General features: G+C 43.6%; 1 protein-coding gene across 4 annotated transcripts; it reads left to right on the plus strand.

Annotated features, from left to right (window-relative positions):
* Positions 1–2,691: 2,691 nt before the first annotated feature.
* Positions 2,692–9,713, plus strand: LOC127782535 (uncharacterized). 4 transcript variants are annotated; one of them, XM_052309784.1, is made up of 10 exons: positions 2,692–3,186; positions 3,776–3,901; positions 4,014–4,130; positions 4,256–4,651; positions 4,726–5,078; positions 5,228–5,327; positions 5,770–5,829; positions 5,981–6,070; positions 7,602–7,727; positions 8,488–9,712. In XM_052309784.1, the coding sequence occupies exons 1-10, from the start codon at positions 2,782–2,784 to the stop codon at positions 8,788–8,790; spliced, it is 2,076 nt and encodes a 691-aa protein (XP_052165744.1). In that variant the 5' UTR covers positions 2,692–2,781; the 3' UTR covers positions 8,791–9,712. The 4 variants fall into 4 exon arrangements, with proteins under 4 accessions (XP_052165744.1, XP_052165745.1, XP_052165747.1 ...); XM_052309785.1 differs by having other exon boundaries at positions 5,981–6,064; positions 8,488–9,710; XM_052309788.1 differs by lacking the exon at positions 2,692–3,186 and adding an exon at positions 3,225–3,669.
* Positions 9,714–15,256: the final 5,543 nt, after the last annotated feature.

Consider the following 15,256-nt stretch of genomic DNA (forward strand, 5'->3'; position numbering starts at 1 on the left):
CCTCCTCCCGCCGTAGGCACGGCCACGGTCGCCACAACAACCACAGCCACAGCCGCCGCAGCCCTAGTTCTCCGCCCCCTGGCCTCCACCACCGCCGCTGTCGCTCCACCACCAACCCCGCCACCATCGCCACCCCGCCATCGTGAAGAAGGCCGCTGCGAGCGCGCCATCCTCCACCTTTGTAGCTTCCTCTAGATCCGCAGCCTCCGACGCCTGCCACCGACGTCCACTCGCTGGCCCGCTCGCACCGGCGACCCGCCTCGAGCCGCCGGCCTGCCACAGCCCGCCGGCGGCCACAACAGTCGCGCCTCCATGCCTGCCGCGGCCACCCGTGCCTCCGACGCTATCGTGCTTGCCGCCGCCACCGCCGCCACCTCCACACCGCCGAGGCCGCCAACTCTATCTGCCAATGCCGCCAACTCCACGCCGCCGACACCGCCAACTCGCCGACCTGGCTCTCCGCCGCCCGGAGCAACAGATCTGGCCATGGGGGGACCGGATCCGTGCATCCCGGTGCCGAATCTGGATGCTGCCATCGGCTCTTCCTTGGTTTCGGCGCCTTGCCCTGAGCTCTGTCTTACCGGCGCCCCGACCGCCTTAACCGCGAGCGAGGGAGAGAGAGCCCCACCACCTCCGTCCTTGCAGCCGCTTGGCTTTGCCGGCGGTGGCTCGGGCGGCGGCGAGGCGGGGGGAGGGGGGGGGGGGAGGTTTGGCGGGGATCGCCACCCGCGTCGCCCCCGGGGCAGAACGACCGGGCGTTCTGAAACTATTTTTGTTATTAACTAGTTAACATTGTTTTCCAAAACAACGGGGTGATTAGCTTAGTGACAGTCCACAAATGCAGAAGCTTTTTGTTAGGTCGACAAGAACTACAGCTGTACAGTACTATACTGCCATTTCTGTGTAGGAAACGACCGATAAATACGGATCATTTTGCAGCAAAAAATTAAAAACCCCCCACACGCTTTTCACCTACCTCCGTGTTCCTGCTCGCTTGTAATTTTGCAGGGCGACGTGATGCCCAGCTTCTCTGCATACACACACACACACACACACACACACACAACACTTCGCCACGACCCTGTCTTTTTCGCAAAGTCTCTGACGATGTGCTGTGCGTTGCATGAACAGGATAGCACTGCAAAAGATGAACTCCTCACATGGCAGAGCCGGCCTTTGCGTATGCGATGCATCATGGAAGCAGCAGCACACTCGTCTAAACCGACCATTTGGATACCATTACACTCGTAAACTTATAAACCAAGCTGATCCTTTTTAAAAGATCAGAGCTTTTTTATATACCTGACGAGCCTGAGACTCCTCGGCTTTTGCTCTGATCTAGTGTTAACTTGTTAACAGCTGCAGCGACCAAATTTGCAGGGGAGCAAAATGAGTGCTGCGTTTTTTGTGTAAGCCTCGCATCCACTAATTATTTTACACCGTGTCAACTTGGAAAAGTTTTGTAGTAGTAGCTGCATTGCTTCGTAAGCATATGCAGCTAAGCTTTTTCCAAACAGAGCAGTGATCAGAGTCAGATCAGACAGGTACAGCTAACGGCAAGTGAAGAAAAGAAGGGGAAGGAACAAAAATACTGGACTACTACTACCAGGGAGTGCCAAGTGGGGAAAGTATATGGTGGAAAGTGAAATCCACATTCTAGACGAAAACTTAAAAACTTTTTTACAGGAGTTCTCAAGTAAATCTAAAAAATATCACACCATGAAAAAACTCAACTTCGTTAATGAGATATAAATTAACAAATCATAAAGGAAGAACGCTATTCCTTTTATTATTTTTTCTTTTTCTCTCATGCTTCTCAAATTTATATCTCAAACAATGATATAAAAGTCTTTATATATATATATATATATATATATATATATATATATATATATATATATATAAAGCCTTACAAATAGCTAAGATAGTATTATACAATTATGCAAAGTTACATGGATAAACTCAATTTCATTTGTGAGATATAAAAATGAGAAACACTGAAAAAGAAAAAAAAACAGGAGTGTTTTCCTCTATAATTTGTTAATTTCATACTCAGCAACGAAATTGAGTTTGCTCATGCAACTTTATAGGTTGTTATTACCTACTCACTCTATCCCAAAATAATCCAATTGTAGAAATAAATTTGAACATATATTATATATCCATATTCATCTCTAAGATTCGGTATTTTGGGACAAAGAATACATATTTGTTTTTTCAAAGATTTTTTTAACGTTTTAATTAAATACTTCCTAAGTTTCCATTTAAGGTTGAGTTTCTTTTGACCACTATCCTAACTTCTATCCCTCATTTTCGACGCGTAAACTTGTAAAAAATGTTTTTTTTAAAAAAATATAGAAGAGCCATTATAGAAAATCGTATTACAATCTATTTTAAGTTTTCTAATCAATTTTTAATTAATTATGTGCTAATCCGTAATTTTGTTTTGCGCATCAGGAGGAAGGAATCCGAACTGAACACATCCAGATATATTCCCAAGTTATACTACTATTTCCCATGCGAAGGGGAAAATATGTGCGATATTGGAAAGGTGGAAAGCGAGGCCACCACGAGCTCATGATTGACCGCGTGGCCCCCCGTCCCGTCCCGGCCACCGCTGACCTGACCGGCCCAGCCCGCTCTTCCCATCACAATATTCCTTAGCCGAGCCCGGCAGAAACCATCAAACCGACCCGGTGGATCGCTCGATCGCCTCGGCCATCCCACCGCCCACCACCTCGTCGCGTCGCAAGTCGGCAGCACGGCGAGAAACAAAGAAAAATGAAAATAAAGGAGACCTCACCTGGCGTGACCGATCGATTTCAAGCCGCGAATAAAACGGAGGAAGCCATAGTGAAGCGAACACCACCACCACCCACGCGGAGGAGGAGAAGAAACATCACGCGAGAGTACGAGACGAATCTAACCCGCGATCACCACTTCACCGCCGGGTTCTGCCTCGCATTCTGGGCTCCTCCTCGTCTCGCGGCGGCGGCGGCGTCGGTTGGCTCCTCCGATCCTACGTCGCCGATTGGACGTTCGTGCCAGTGGCCACCCAACCTTACCCTGGTGGTGATAGGTGATGCACACGGCGCCGGGGAGGCGATGAGTGGCAGCGTGGGGAGGAGGACGTCACCGGCGGCGGTGCGGCACGGCGGCGTGAGGGCTCCTCCGAGGAGCGACAAGGTACGTGGCTCTCCCCTTGCATTCCTTCCCCCCACTCCACTCCCTTTCTTGGGCTCCGGCCGCCGGAAAGTTTGCGCTAATGATGATATTCCTCGCGTTTTTTTGTGTTGTTTCCAATACGTTTTCTTTTTTTCTTTTTGTGTGTGTCTATTGCCGTCCTTGACTCTTGCGTGCTCCTCGGATCGCAACAAAGCTGCCGCCTTTCGCGTCCCATGGGAGATGGGCGCATGAATTCTTTGCGTTTCGAGGCCTTTTGGGGGTGTCTTCGGGAGACGAGTTCTGCGCTCCTTTTTTTCTTTTTTTGTGTTCTTGGAGGGAGCGGTTGATTGCTACGGCTTCAAAGCTCACCAGAGCTTTCTGTGTTTAACAAGTTTTGTACACCTCACTCCTGTTGCTTTCGCGTGCCAATTCGGATGGTTTTCGCTCTGAGTTTTTGAAATGGGCTCCGGGGGATCCATTCCAGTCGAGAGCAGTTCAAATTCGGTATCTTGATTGCTCCCCGCTCCTGCAGCCCCGCGTTGTATTTAATTCACTGTCGCTTGTTGCATCTAAACGAGTCCATTTTGTTTTCTTCTCCGCCCTGATCAAGGTGATGGAGAGGCCCAACTCGAAGATTCCGGCGATGAAGGCGTCGTCCTCCAATGCTGCGGCGCCCCAGATGATCATGAACAGGAGCCAATCCAGGAGAGACAGGAAGATTGCACTGCAGCAAGACGTACATTATCTTTTCTCCTTGCCTAGAAATTCAGTTTTTGATCGAATTGATCAGCTAAAACACAATCAGTTAGTAGCATGTTCGAACGCTTTGCCTTCTTGTTGGGTTGCAGGTGGACAAGCTGAGGAAGAAGCTGCGGCACGAGGAGAACGTCCACCGAGCTCTGGAGCGCGCCTTCACGAGGCCACTCGGCGCTCTCCCTCGCCTTCCACCTTACCTGCCTTCTCAGGTAACATCCAGCTCCGGCCGCCGCCGCCGCCATCGCCATGGCTGCAGCTTAGCTCCAGCTTGTGAGACGGATCGGATTTCATCTCCCTGATCATTTTGTTTTTTTGCCGAATTGTGCAAATCAAGACGCTGGAGCTCCTCGCCGAGGTCGCGGTCTTGGAGGAGGAGGTCGTCCGGCTCGAGGAGCAGGTCGTCAGCTTCCGGCAAGGGCTCTACGAGGAGGCTGTCACCATCTCCATGGCGAAGAGCGCGTACTTCTCCGACACCGACCGGTGCACGCTGGCGCGCCATGGCCAAGTTCCCGACCAAGCTGCTAGTGCTAGCTGGTCGTCTCTGAAGCGAGTCACCAATGTCAAGCAGACGCCAAGAAGGACTATTCCTTCCATGAACCATGGAGGTGATCGTCCTGGGAAGGAGAACCAATCGTGTACCACCAACTCTTTCAGAGATCACAGCCGGTTCCCTCTGAAAACCGTGCCAAAATGCAGTAATCCAGAAGAGGAGAAATGTGCCGATTTTCAGGTACAAGACTTAGCCCAATGTTTTGTTTTTGTGTGCTTAAATTTATTTTGCTCGCTAATGTTGTTTCGTTTCAGACAGTTAGTGCAGTGAAAGATCAGAAAGGTACTGAGGACACCACTGTCAATGATTCAGAAAACATCTCGACAGAAGCAAACAAAGTGTCTGAGGAGCTATTGACGTGCCTACTGAATATCTTCTCACAGATGAGGTCCTCCAGTGACCAAGATGAGGACCGATCATCGTCTCCGTCGGTTTCAGGCTCCTGCGAGAGCTCCGACGGCGCCGCCTGCGCCGGCGACCCCTACGGCGTCCTGGAATTGGGTAGCAGGGACATTGGTCCATACAAGCAATTCAGAGCAGTTGATGCCACTTCATTCGATCAGAATGTTTTTGACAGCAGCAACTCCCTTCTTGGCAGGAGATTGAAGTGAGTTTCCACTGATCTGGGGTAACTACTACTACTACTGTACTAATCTGTCATTACAAACTAGATTCTGCTGTGTGATGAGTTGGTTTCTGTTTGACCTATCATGTTCATGGAATGATCTTGTCTAGTGTCTACCTGGCAAAAATCAGGGCCTTGCTCCAGAAGCTCTCTTCAGTTGACCTAGTGGGCCTTTCCCATCAGCAGAAGTTAGCATTCTGGATCAACACCTACAATTCCTGCATGATGAATGTAAGCTGTCCCTCATAATTGAGGCCTCCTTTGCTTTTCCCCTCAGCATGATTGATTGACAACTTTGATTAGCTCCCTTTTACACTGATGTGAAATCTCCAACGGTTGTAAGCTTGTTTAGGTTTGCTTAAATACACCTAGATAGTTCTGGCCATGTGTAATTTTGTGCGCCTTGTTTTAAATAATTGGACAAGAAAGCATACACGGCATGTCTGTGGACTGCATGTTGTCATGTTATTAAACGTTTAAACCTCAGTATCAAAATGCTTCCTGCTTCCTTGATCATCTGCAGAGCCATAAACAACTGACGACCTTGGCTCCATTATCCTTTGACCCACAGCTCGTCTTCGCTAGCAAAGCCTGACAGAATTCATTAATCTGATCAAAGTGACATGTCTCCTGATCTAACACTAATGCAGGCTTGTTTATTCTGCAACTCCAGGCATTTCTTGAGCATGGAGCACCTACCACCCCACAAACGCTGGTGGCAATGATGCCCAAGGTTCCATCCATCCATCCATCCACATTTACTTCTTTCTCTAGATTCATTACGTGCAGCATATGCATCTGCAACTCGAGAGCAAAAGATAAAAGGGTGATATGGAGAAAATCTCTGACAAGAGTGAGTTGGCTGTTTTTCTTTGCTGCCGCAGGCGACAATCAACGTGGGTGGGCGCGTGCTGAGCGCCATGACGATCGAGCACTTCATCCTAAGGCTGCCCTACAATGCAAAGCATGTAAGAGTAAGATGCTAGCATCATTGCCGTGTGCCTGAAAACTTATCTGATCGATTTCATGGTACAAAAGATTGACGCCCCATCGTTCGGGCGTATTTGCAAAAGAAAAATAATTTGTGAATAAAAAAAATCATATACATGTTCTTAGCGATTTAAAATTAAAAGCTGAAAAATAAACTTCGATGAAAAAAACCTCAAAATCAACTCTAAATTTAAGGTTGAAAATTTAAATTTTAGCTGATAAGCATAAACATAAGTGAAGAGATTTTTTTTAGATAATGGATTTTCATTAATCCGGCCTCTATATCCACAAGGGATATACACAGCCAAAAGGATACAAGAGTACTAGACTCACACCTTAACAAAGAGGAGAACACAAAACCAAAAAGCAAGAAAACCTACAACCTCGGTAAATCCCTGCATCCTGACATCCTCAACTGAAACGGCCAAAATCGACAAGTGGAAATCATCTAGTCGCCACTGCCCCTAGTGCGTTTTCGCTGCGAATCTCCATAGATGTCATTTTCATCCGCTTCAAGTGAACCGATGCCACGGCAGCCGGGAAGCCCACCCTCATCCATCGTCCTCTGGTCAGAACTAGCCGACCAGACACTAGTTGAAAGCAACTGTGTTTGCTTCGTCGGATTCTTAAGCCTCCGCCGCCCATAGGGCCGCCATTGACATCAGAATCCTACTCCGTTCTCGGACTCCCAGCCCGCTGCCACCTTTGCGCCGCTGTCGCCGACCAAGTCTGCCGCTGACGAAGGAGGGGATAGAGGACTAGCTCCATCTCCATCCAGAACAGCTACTCACCAAGTCCGCGACGCCGTCGGTGACAAAGGAAGGAACGGTGGGCTAGCCCCTGTCACCACCGCCCATTGAGACCACCGGTGATGGAGAACTTGCCGCCACACAGCAACCATGCCCATCACCGGAGCGCCCCACTAACCGGCAACCTCCACCACTGCCAGAATCTTGCCGACTGCCACTGGGCGTGGCCGCTCCCGCCGTCGACATCACCTCCACTGCGTCGCTCGCCGGAGCCAGGCGAGACCCACCGTGCCGCCCTCTCTCTAGGAAGGGGACTGAGGAGGAAGCCTTGCCGCCAACCCAGCGGACCTGCACTCTCCGGTGACCTGCTCGAACGGTGGCAAGTTGAAAAGCGACGACGGCGGTGAGGATTTACAGGACCGGGCAACTAGCCAGCAGCCTAGGACTGGATCTGAGCAGAAAAGGTGGAAAAGGGAGAAATGGGAAAGGGAAAAAAGTGAAAGGGGGAGGTGAAAAGGGAGGAGGTGAAAAGGGAGGAGGTGGGTGGGGGCGCCGCCGGCGGCTGCGGCGCCGGCGCCGGCGCCGGCGAGGTGGGCGACGAGGGGAAAAGCGCTGGGAGTCCTGTTCTCCTCCCGGGTCGCCTCAGAGAGCGACACGGGAGTCAAAGCGTCCCCACAATTTCCGTATAATATGACGGGATAACAGGAATCTTGATAAGCGAAGAGATGAGGAGGATATAAGATGATGTTTATGCCTTTGTGGACAGGTGAACCCGAAGGGGGTGAAATCCGGCAATGGCGCGGCGGCGGCGGCGAGAGGGGTTTTTGGACTGGACTGGCCTGAGCCGTCGGTGACGTTCGCGCTGTCCTGCGGAAGCTGGTCTTCGCCGGCGGTAAGTTTCTCCGGCGTGCCGGTGAATTTTCTCTCTGCTCTCGGTGTGCATTCTGCATGTGCTAGCTAACTTCAGATTGAAAAAAGGAACAAAAGTTAACGTGTATGGTACTATGGTGTGTATCTTTTCAACTGCTACATCATGAATTTGCCGGGAAGCTCTGTGTGGCAGCTAGCCAGCTAGCACTCTAGCAGCCTGCGATTATAACAAGCTGCAAAGGCAAAAGTTGAACAAGCTGCACTTTACTAATTGTACTGAAAAGTACAGTAGGAATATTTGTTAGGGCACAAATATAAGTCGTTTGGTGTAATCAAGTTGGTTGCAGACTTGCAGTCTAGGGAAGAGTACTGAATACTACTAATGTGTGAGAATTCAGCATAATATAAAGCTATCACTATTAGGCAGTAAAATGCAGACCACTACAATGTGAGCAGGGTTTACTATTTCAGACTGCATAAACATTTAGGTGGTTTCGGAAATTTAAACAGATTTTGTTAAATTGATTTCCTTTTTTCTTTTTTGCAAAATTCAGTAAAACTTGTTTTGTTTTCGGAAATTTCAAAATGTTAGTACTGAAATTGTGAGACTGAATATGATACTGAACTCCTCACTGCACTGGAAATGTTGATTTTATTAAGAGAAGCGTATTCCAGTATTGATTTTTTTAGAGAATGGTATTTTTTACACGGCCACCACTAGGCTACATTTCCTTTGGTATTGGAAATGCTGATGACATAGGAGTATTTTTCTCTCTACGCAGGTGAGGGTGTACACGGCTTGCCACGTCGAGGAAGAGCTGGAGGCAGCCAAGAGGGACTACCTGCAGGCCGCCGTCGGCGTCTCGACGGCGACCAGCATCTCGATCCCCAAGCTCCTGCACTGGTACCTTCTTGACTTCACCAAGGACGTGAGCTCCCTCATGGACTGGGTGTGCCTGCAGCTGCCCGGCGAGCGGCGGCGGCACGCCGTCGAGGCCGTCGAGGCCAGCCGCCGGAGCCCGTCGCCGCCGCCTATCCAGGTTGTGCCGTACGAGTTCAGGTTCAGGTATCTTCTGGCCACGTAGACCTGCCACGGTGTATGGATTGGACACTGTAGAAGGGCAGAATGGCTTGTTTTTTTGTGTAGCACAAGTTTGCAGCTAATTGCTGGAATTTTTTTTTTTTTTTGCATTTGTAAAGGGAAATACACATGAAGAGTTGAGAGTGATATATATCATGTTGCTTTCCACTGAAGAATTGGTGTTCCGTGTTCCTCCTACCTACAGTGACCGTCAGAGCCGACAAACTAAAACTTGACAGAGAAGTATTGTTGCTATTTTGATTTATTTAAAAAGGTGACATTTGAAACTAACACTTGAAATTTCATCAGTTAGAATCCCATCGCTGCCTGCTGGTGGATATGCTCGAGGCATCTTCCCCCTTTTAGATGATCAGTTGAACAACAGCTTCTCTCTCACTGAGCTCAATCAACAGAAATCCGCCACAATATTTTTCTATCCATGGTGTCGTAGTTGTAATTTGTTTGGGGATGTTTAGGCTTCATTGAGGCTCCTCCATTTTTCTTGTGGATTAATGTGTATCAGGTTGGTATCCATACGTATCAGGCCTTGTACTTCTGTGGTATCAGGTCTAACATTCATATACGAGACCTGATACATATAAGTATTAGACATTCTGGGAAATCCGGAAAGAAAAAAATCAACGGTTTTCGAGCAAAAGGAGGCTGTGGCTCCTTGCCTTATGGCAAAAATTGTTGGCCAAAATAAAGGAAGAAACACGAACTTGGGTTCTTGCCGGAGCTTAAAAAACTTAGCGAGTTTATCCCTCCACACGTATAGTTATGTATAGCTTTTTTTCTTTCTTCCCCTAGGGGTTGTACTTTTCTCCCGCTATATTTAATGAAATAGCACAATCTCGTGCTGATTCCATTAAAAAAAGCCTTATGGCAAAAATAAAGAAGGCAAACTTGGGCTATGGCAGGAGCAAGTGGCTTGGAGAATTTCTCTCAAATCAAGCCATGTACAGTATTTTTCCTACACCTAGAGGTTGTATTTTTTACCTTTACATTCAATGAAATAGCACAATATCGTATTGATTTCTTTCAAAAAAAATTATTAGACCTGGTACCTCATTGCTATCATATGCAGGGATCCTTAGAAACCTCCTATCTTAAAAGCACTACATGTACTAGCTATTATTATTGGAGTATATTTAGTCCAAACTCCAAACTTAAATTCTGCGGCTATTTCATGTTTGGCAGTTTTGAACTCTACCATCCACCAGCTAGCAAGCAACTGCATTGCTAGCAAACTAATCGAACAGCGACAGAAAAAATGAGTTTTGTTTTATACATTGTACATATCCCTCTTCTGGTCCTTACTGACCATTATTAGCTTACAGCCATACCAGATTCGGTATCTTCTAGATTTCGGCTACTATTACAACCCAAAATTGGGAATTGGTTCTGTCTAGTGGGCCTGCACAGCTGCACCTCACTGGCCCACTAAACACTAGTGGCCGTCCTGTTAATGGGCCTTACTGAATCTTAACACTGACACTGATCACTTACTAATTCCGAATTTTTCTAGAAGAACTTTTAGTCAAAAGGATACTCCTATTTTTAAAAAGGGTATCTTTTGTGCCATGCTCTATCATTTTGTTCTTTTCCTTTTCTTTCTTCTACTCTGAAGAGAAATTCTGGAGCATGCATGTATCTGATACATACAGATATGCTCCCCTATTAACTGTCACACGTACTAAAGTCCACCTAGACAGAAAAGAAAAGGTTATGTAAATGGACAAGCACTTGAATTTGAATGTTGACATGGCGCATCAGTCCAGCCAGGACAGCCAGAATTGGAATGGCAGCAATGGAGATGGCTCCCACCAGCTTGGCAACGCCAGGTGGGCAAGTAGACAACTGCAGTTCGTATCGGTGGTGCTACGTGTGCCAATACGTGACAGTCATGCGTCTGACTAAAGCTCCTACGTTTGTATGCTTGTGGACTTTAGCCAGGATTAAGACAGTCCCAACATTCACCTAAGTTAGTTTCGTAGTGTTAAATATATTTGACGCGTAAGAAAAAACTGAAATAGTAAAAGAGTTGATAATAAGAAAAAGGGGGAAAAGGGGGGAAATGAAAAAAACTATTTCTTAAGTGAATGAAAAAAGAGGGTTGATTGGCTGAGAATTTATTTTGAAGAAATCATTCGTTGAGTATATAATTTCTATACATAACTTCTATATAATATGAAGTATAAAAACTACTTCCTCTGTTTCATATTATAAAACTTTCTAGCATTGTTAATATTTATATATATGTTAATGAATCCAGACATATATTAACATATATATATATATATATGAATATGGACAATACTAGAATGTTTTATAGTATAAAACGGAGGAATAGAAAGTTTTAGGTTTGATTGCCTGACGTGCGCTGCTATCGTGCAGGGTTGCCGTTGTGATTGTGCCGATCCATAGAATAAGACAACAAGGAGTGGCCATGCCAGGTCCTCTAGGTACTAGTAGTTTTTTTTTTTTTAAGACCAAGTCACCGGAGAGGAGAGATTCCCCTCCTGAATTTCATTCAAAGAGAATAGTTTTGAGACACAAAGGTTACATCAAATTTAGAGTTCTCAGGGAGGAAGAAAACAACTGTTTCCAAACCGGGATTATATCCCTATCTTTGCTATTTAGTCTTTCAACCCAGAAGTTAGTATCTCCGTAAGTATTTTGTCAGGGCCGATCCTAGCGAAGACCACATCATGGCGATGCAGCCAAAGTATCCAGAAACAATCTGCGGAAGCAGGTGGAACATCTTGTTGGGTATTCTTCCAGACGATTGGTGTAGATAAAGGAAATTCGTTTCTTCAATGTGTAATTTTACTATCTTTATGAAAGCACATAGAGATACCATATTTTCTAATGTAAAATTTGGTATCTTTATATACTTAAGTATCTCTAGGTATTAAAAAATTTAGTGTAAAATTTAGGTATCTCAAATTACTTTGTTAAGAAGTGTAAAATTCATCTTGTTCAATATTTGGTTGAAAGCCGATAGCCCGCCAAAAACTCTTTGCGAAGGGGCAAGCAAAACAGAGATGGCTCGCCGTTTCAGTATCTGTCTGAGTGTCTGACAGAGTGCGCATAGGGCATTGTCCACAATCTTCTTTTTGAGTAAATTCTGGATGCTAGTAGTATTAACTTTTAACACTGGAGATCAAGCAACGGCTGAGTTGGAGAATTTACCGTAGATGTATTGCGAGACCACTCCTGCATTATGTGCGTGTGGACCTTCTGCTCTCGTTGCCGACGATTAATTGCACCACTTCAGCTTGGGGGTTCCACATCATCCCTGTCAGCATGGAAGCCCGTCCTACTCCAAAGCACTACCTTATATGGGGTGTCAAGTTCGGCTCAGTTGATTATTTCCTTCACGTTTTCTCAAAATGAATTTTAAAAATATATACATATATTGAAAAAAAAACTTTCTTTTACCATATTGCTTACATCACTTGTTTTTAAGTTACCATCTATCTATCTATTATATTATTAAAACAGTTTTGAAAGGAGGCACCACGTTCGCTGTGAAGGCTAGAAATTCCCACATTAATCGGAGAAAAAAAAAAGATCAAGTCGAAATACAATTTAAAAAGAGCTGAAATTCGGAATTAAAAATAAGCAATATTGAATGAAGAGTCCATATAAGAACTCAATACGAAATTAATCAAAATTCGGAATAAAAACAAAATAAAATCCGAAATTAGAAAAGAAAAGGAAAGTCCAAGTAGGAATACAATTTAAAAATAACTGAAATTCGAAATTAAAAATAAGGAATATATTGAAAGAAGAGTTCATATAAGAAACCAATACCAGATTAATTAATATCCGAAATAAAAATAAAATTAAAATACAAAATTAGCAAAAATGAAAAGAAGAAAACAGTTCAAGTCGGAATACAATTTAAAATTAACTGAAATTCAGAATTAAAAATAAGCAATATTGAAAGAAAAATCCATATTAGAATCCAATACGAGATTAATTAAAATTCAGAATAAAAAAATAATATTCAAAATTAGAAAAATTAAAAGTGAGTTCAAATAGGAATACAATTTTGAAGCAACTAGAATTGAAAATAAAAAATAAAAATATTAAAAGAACACAATACGATATTAATTAAAAATAAAAATTCGGAATAAAAATAAAATAAAATCCGAAATTAGAAAAGAAAAGGAGAGTCCAAGTAGGAATATAATTTAAAAATAATTGAAATTCGAAATTAAAAAATAAGAGATATTGAAAGAAAAGACCATCTAAAACACGTGATGAGATAAAATTAAGTAACATGCCTATAAAAGAGTAGAGTGGTGGCGGTTCATACGACATATTAAAACTGTTAATAAAACACCAATTATAATCCTAATAATGATTAGAAGGAGGGACGACAGGCAGGCCGTGAAGCAAATGGGCAAGACAGTTGCCGAAACTTCTAGAAAGTAAAAGAATAAATCCCATTGATAATCATATTCGATTTTTAAAATCTCATTGACAATAAAAAGGAGAAGCAGCGGGCGGGGTGCATAGGAGTAAAGTTGCAGAGCCGCCGATGATTGGCGGGACTTCTAGAAAATAAAAAATGAATTCCAACATAGTTATGTTCGATTTTTAGAATCCCAATGACAATAAAGAGTAGGCTGCAGATGGGCCGTAGAAGAGCATAGTGGCATTGTTTGATGGGCCTTATAAAAATTATAAAAAATAAAACCCAACAAGACAATAAACTATAAAAAATACAAGCTCCAATTTTTAAAGGTTCGGAACTTCTTAAAAAGTAAAAAAAAACAGTGATAATCATATTTGATTTTAAAATCTGAATGATAATAAAGAAGGGAGGCACCAAGCGAGTCGTAGAGGAGTACAATGACAAAGCCGTTGACGGTTTGGTGGGACTTCTTGAAAATAAAAAATGAACCCAAACAATAATTATGTTCGATTTTTAAAATTCCAACGACAATAAAGAGAAGAGGCAGTGGACGGACCGTATAGGAGTATAACAGCAGCATTTGACAGGTCTTCTAGAGATTATAAAAACGAAACCCGACAAGACAATAAACTCTAAAAATTACAAGATCCATTTTTTTAAAGGTTCCAAGGAAAATGAATAGAAATAGTGATAGATCGAGCAAGCAAATAAAAAAAGGAAATGACAGAAGTAAGGGGTAGCAACCGGTGTGACTTTTAAAAACTATACAATTAGAAACACGGGGATGAAAATATTTGGTCTTTCAAAGTCTTAAGACAACGAGATAGCTATTCAATAAATTTTAAGTAAAATCATACTTAAAAAAATATATGATTTTGTTTGGATACTAGCCGCGCAATTGGGCGGGCTACCCAGCTAGTTAAGTTTATTTATCAAAATATTTAATTTATCTATATAATTAAATAGATAATGCATAGTAAATTTGTTCAATAATCTGTTTCAAAACAAGTCGTTTATTGCCAAACTTATCTATATCCGTTTAGTGTATATTAGTCGGCCATACAAACATAAAAAGTAGGAAAATGAACGCGGTATGGATGAACGCGATATGGGGCAAGATAAACGTCAAAACTTTATTTTAGCATTTAACCAGCCGCATTTTGTTTAATCGTCTGAATAATCATTGGGCAATATATGGTTGCATTGGGCTAGGATTTTTTTTTTTGGTTCCGGGTCCACCCTCTAGATCCGCATATGACTACCGGTTCATGGCGTTGGAGGGAATCTTCTCGCCCGAGCAACCAAGAACCAGCTGTGGAAGTTTTTTCATTGTTGTTTCTCACCACAGGCTGACAAATATATTAACTATCCAAACCATCTTTTAAGTTATCAGACGGTCTACATAATTGACATTCTCGATGGCCCTTTGCTAAACCTGCACCGATTTTCATACAATTTATATACGGAGGTACATCCACGGATCCACCCCCAACCCGAGCATGGTGCTCATTGTCAAGCTGAAGGCAAGGGGATGTTTGTCTCTTTAGACTTCAGACTTTAGACCTGACTTTTTAAACATGTTTAACCGTTTGTCATATTAAAAACTTTTGTAAAATATATAAAACTATATGTATGTATAAAAGTATATTTAATAATGAATCAAATGATAGAAAAATAATTAATAATTACTTAAATTTTTTGAATAATACGAAAGGTCAAACATGTATAAAAAAATCAACAGCGTTAAATATTTAGGAACGGAGAGAGTATAATTTATCGATATTTCCCTTTTCGTTCGGTGCTTCAAATGTTAGTGACGCTAATTTTGTATGAATTTTTTTAATCAAAAATTGCTTAATAATCTTGCATTGTGGGTTTCTTTATAAGAGCCAGATAGGACAGTCCAACTTGAACCTCCCATTCGACCAGTCCATCATCGCATCAATGATCCGGACCAGTCGTCCGTTCCCTCATGCACAGACCGTCCTCGTGTGCTGCCGGTACAATCCGTTTTCGTGACAACGGATTGTGGATGGACCGT

This window comes from Oryza glaberrima, chromosome 8 (genome assembly GCF_000147395.1).
Source record: "Oryza glaberrima chromosome 8, OglaRS2, whole genome shotgun sequence".
NCBI lineage: Eukaryota > Viridiplantae > Streptophyta > Magnoliopsida > Poales > Poaceae > Oryza > Oryza glaberrima.

Coding starts and splice junctions, on each gene's coding strand:
- LOC127782535 (XM_052309784.1), top strand. CDS start 2,782: ATGAAAATAAAGGAGACCTCACCTGGCGTGACCGATCGATTTCAAGCC. Junction 3,187..3,775: donor CTCCTCCGAGGAGCGACAAG/GTACGTGGCTCT, acceptor GCCCTGATCAAG/GTGATGGAGAGGCCCAACTC. Junction 4,131..4,255: donor CACCTTACCTGCCTTCTCAG/GTAACATCCAGC, acceptor GTGCAAATCAAG/ACGCTGGAGCTCCTCGCCGA.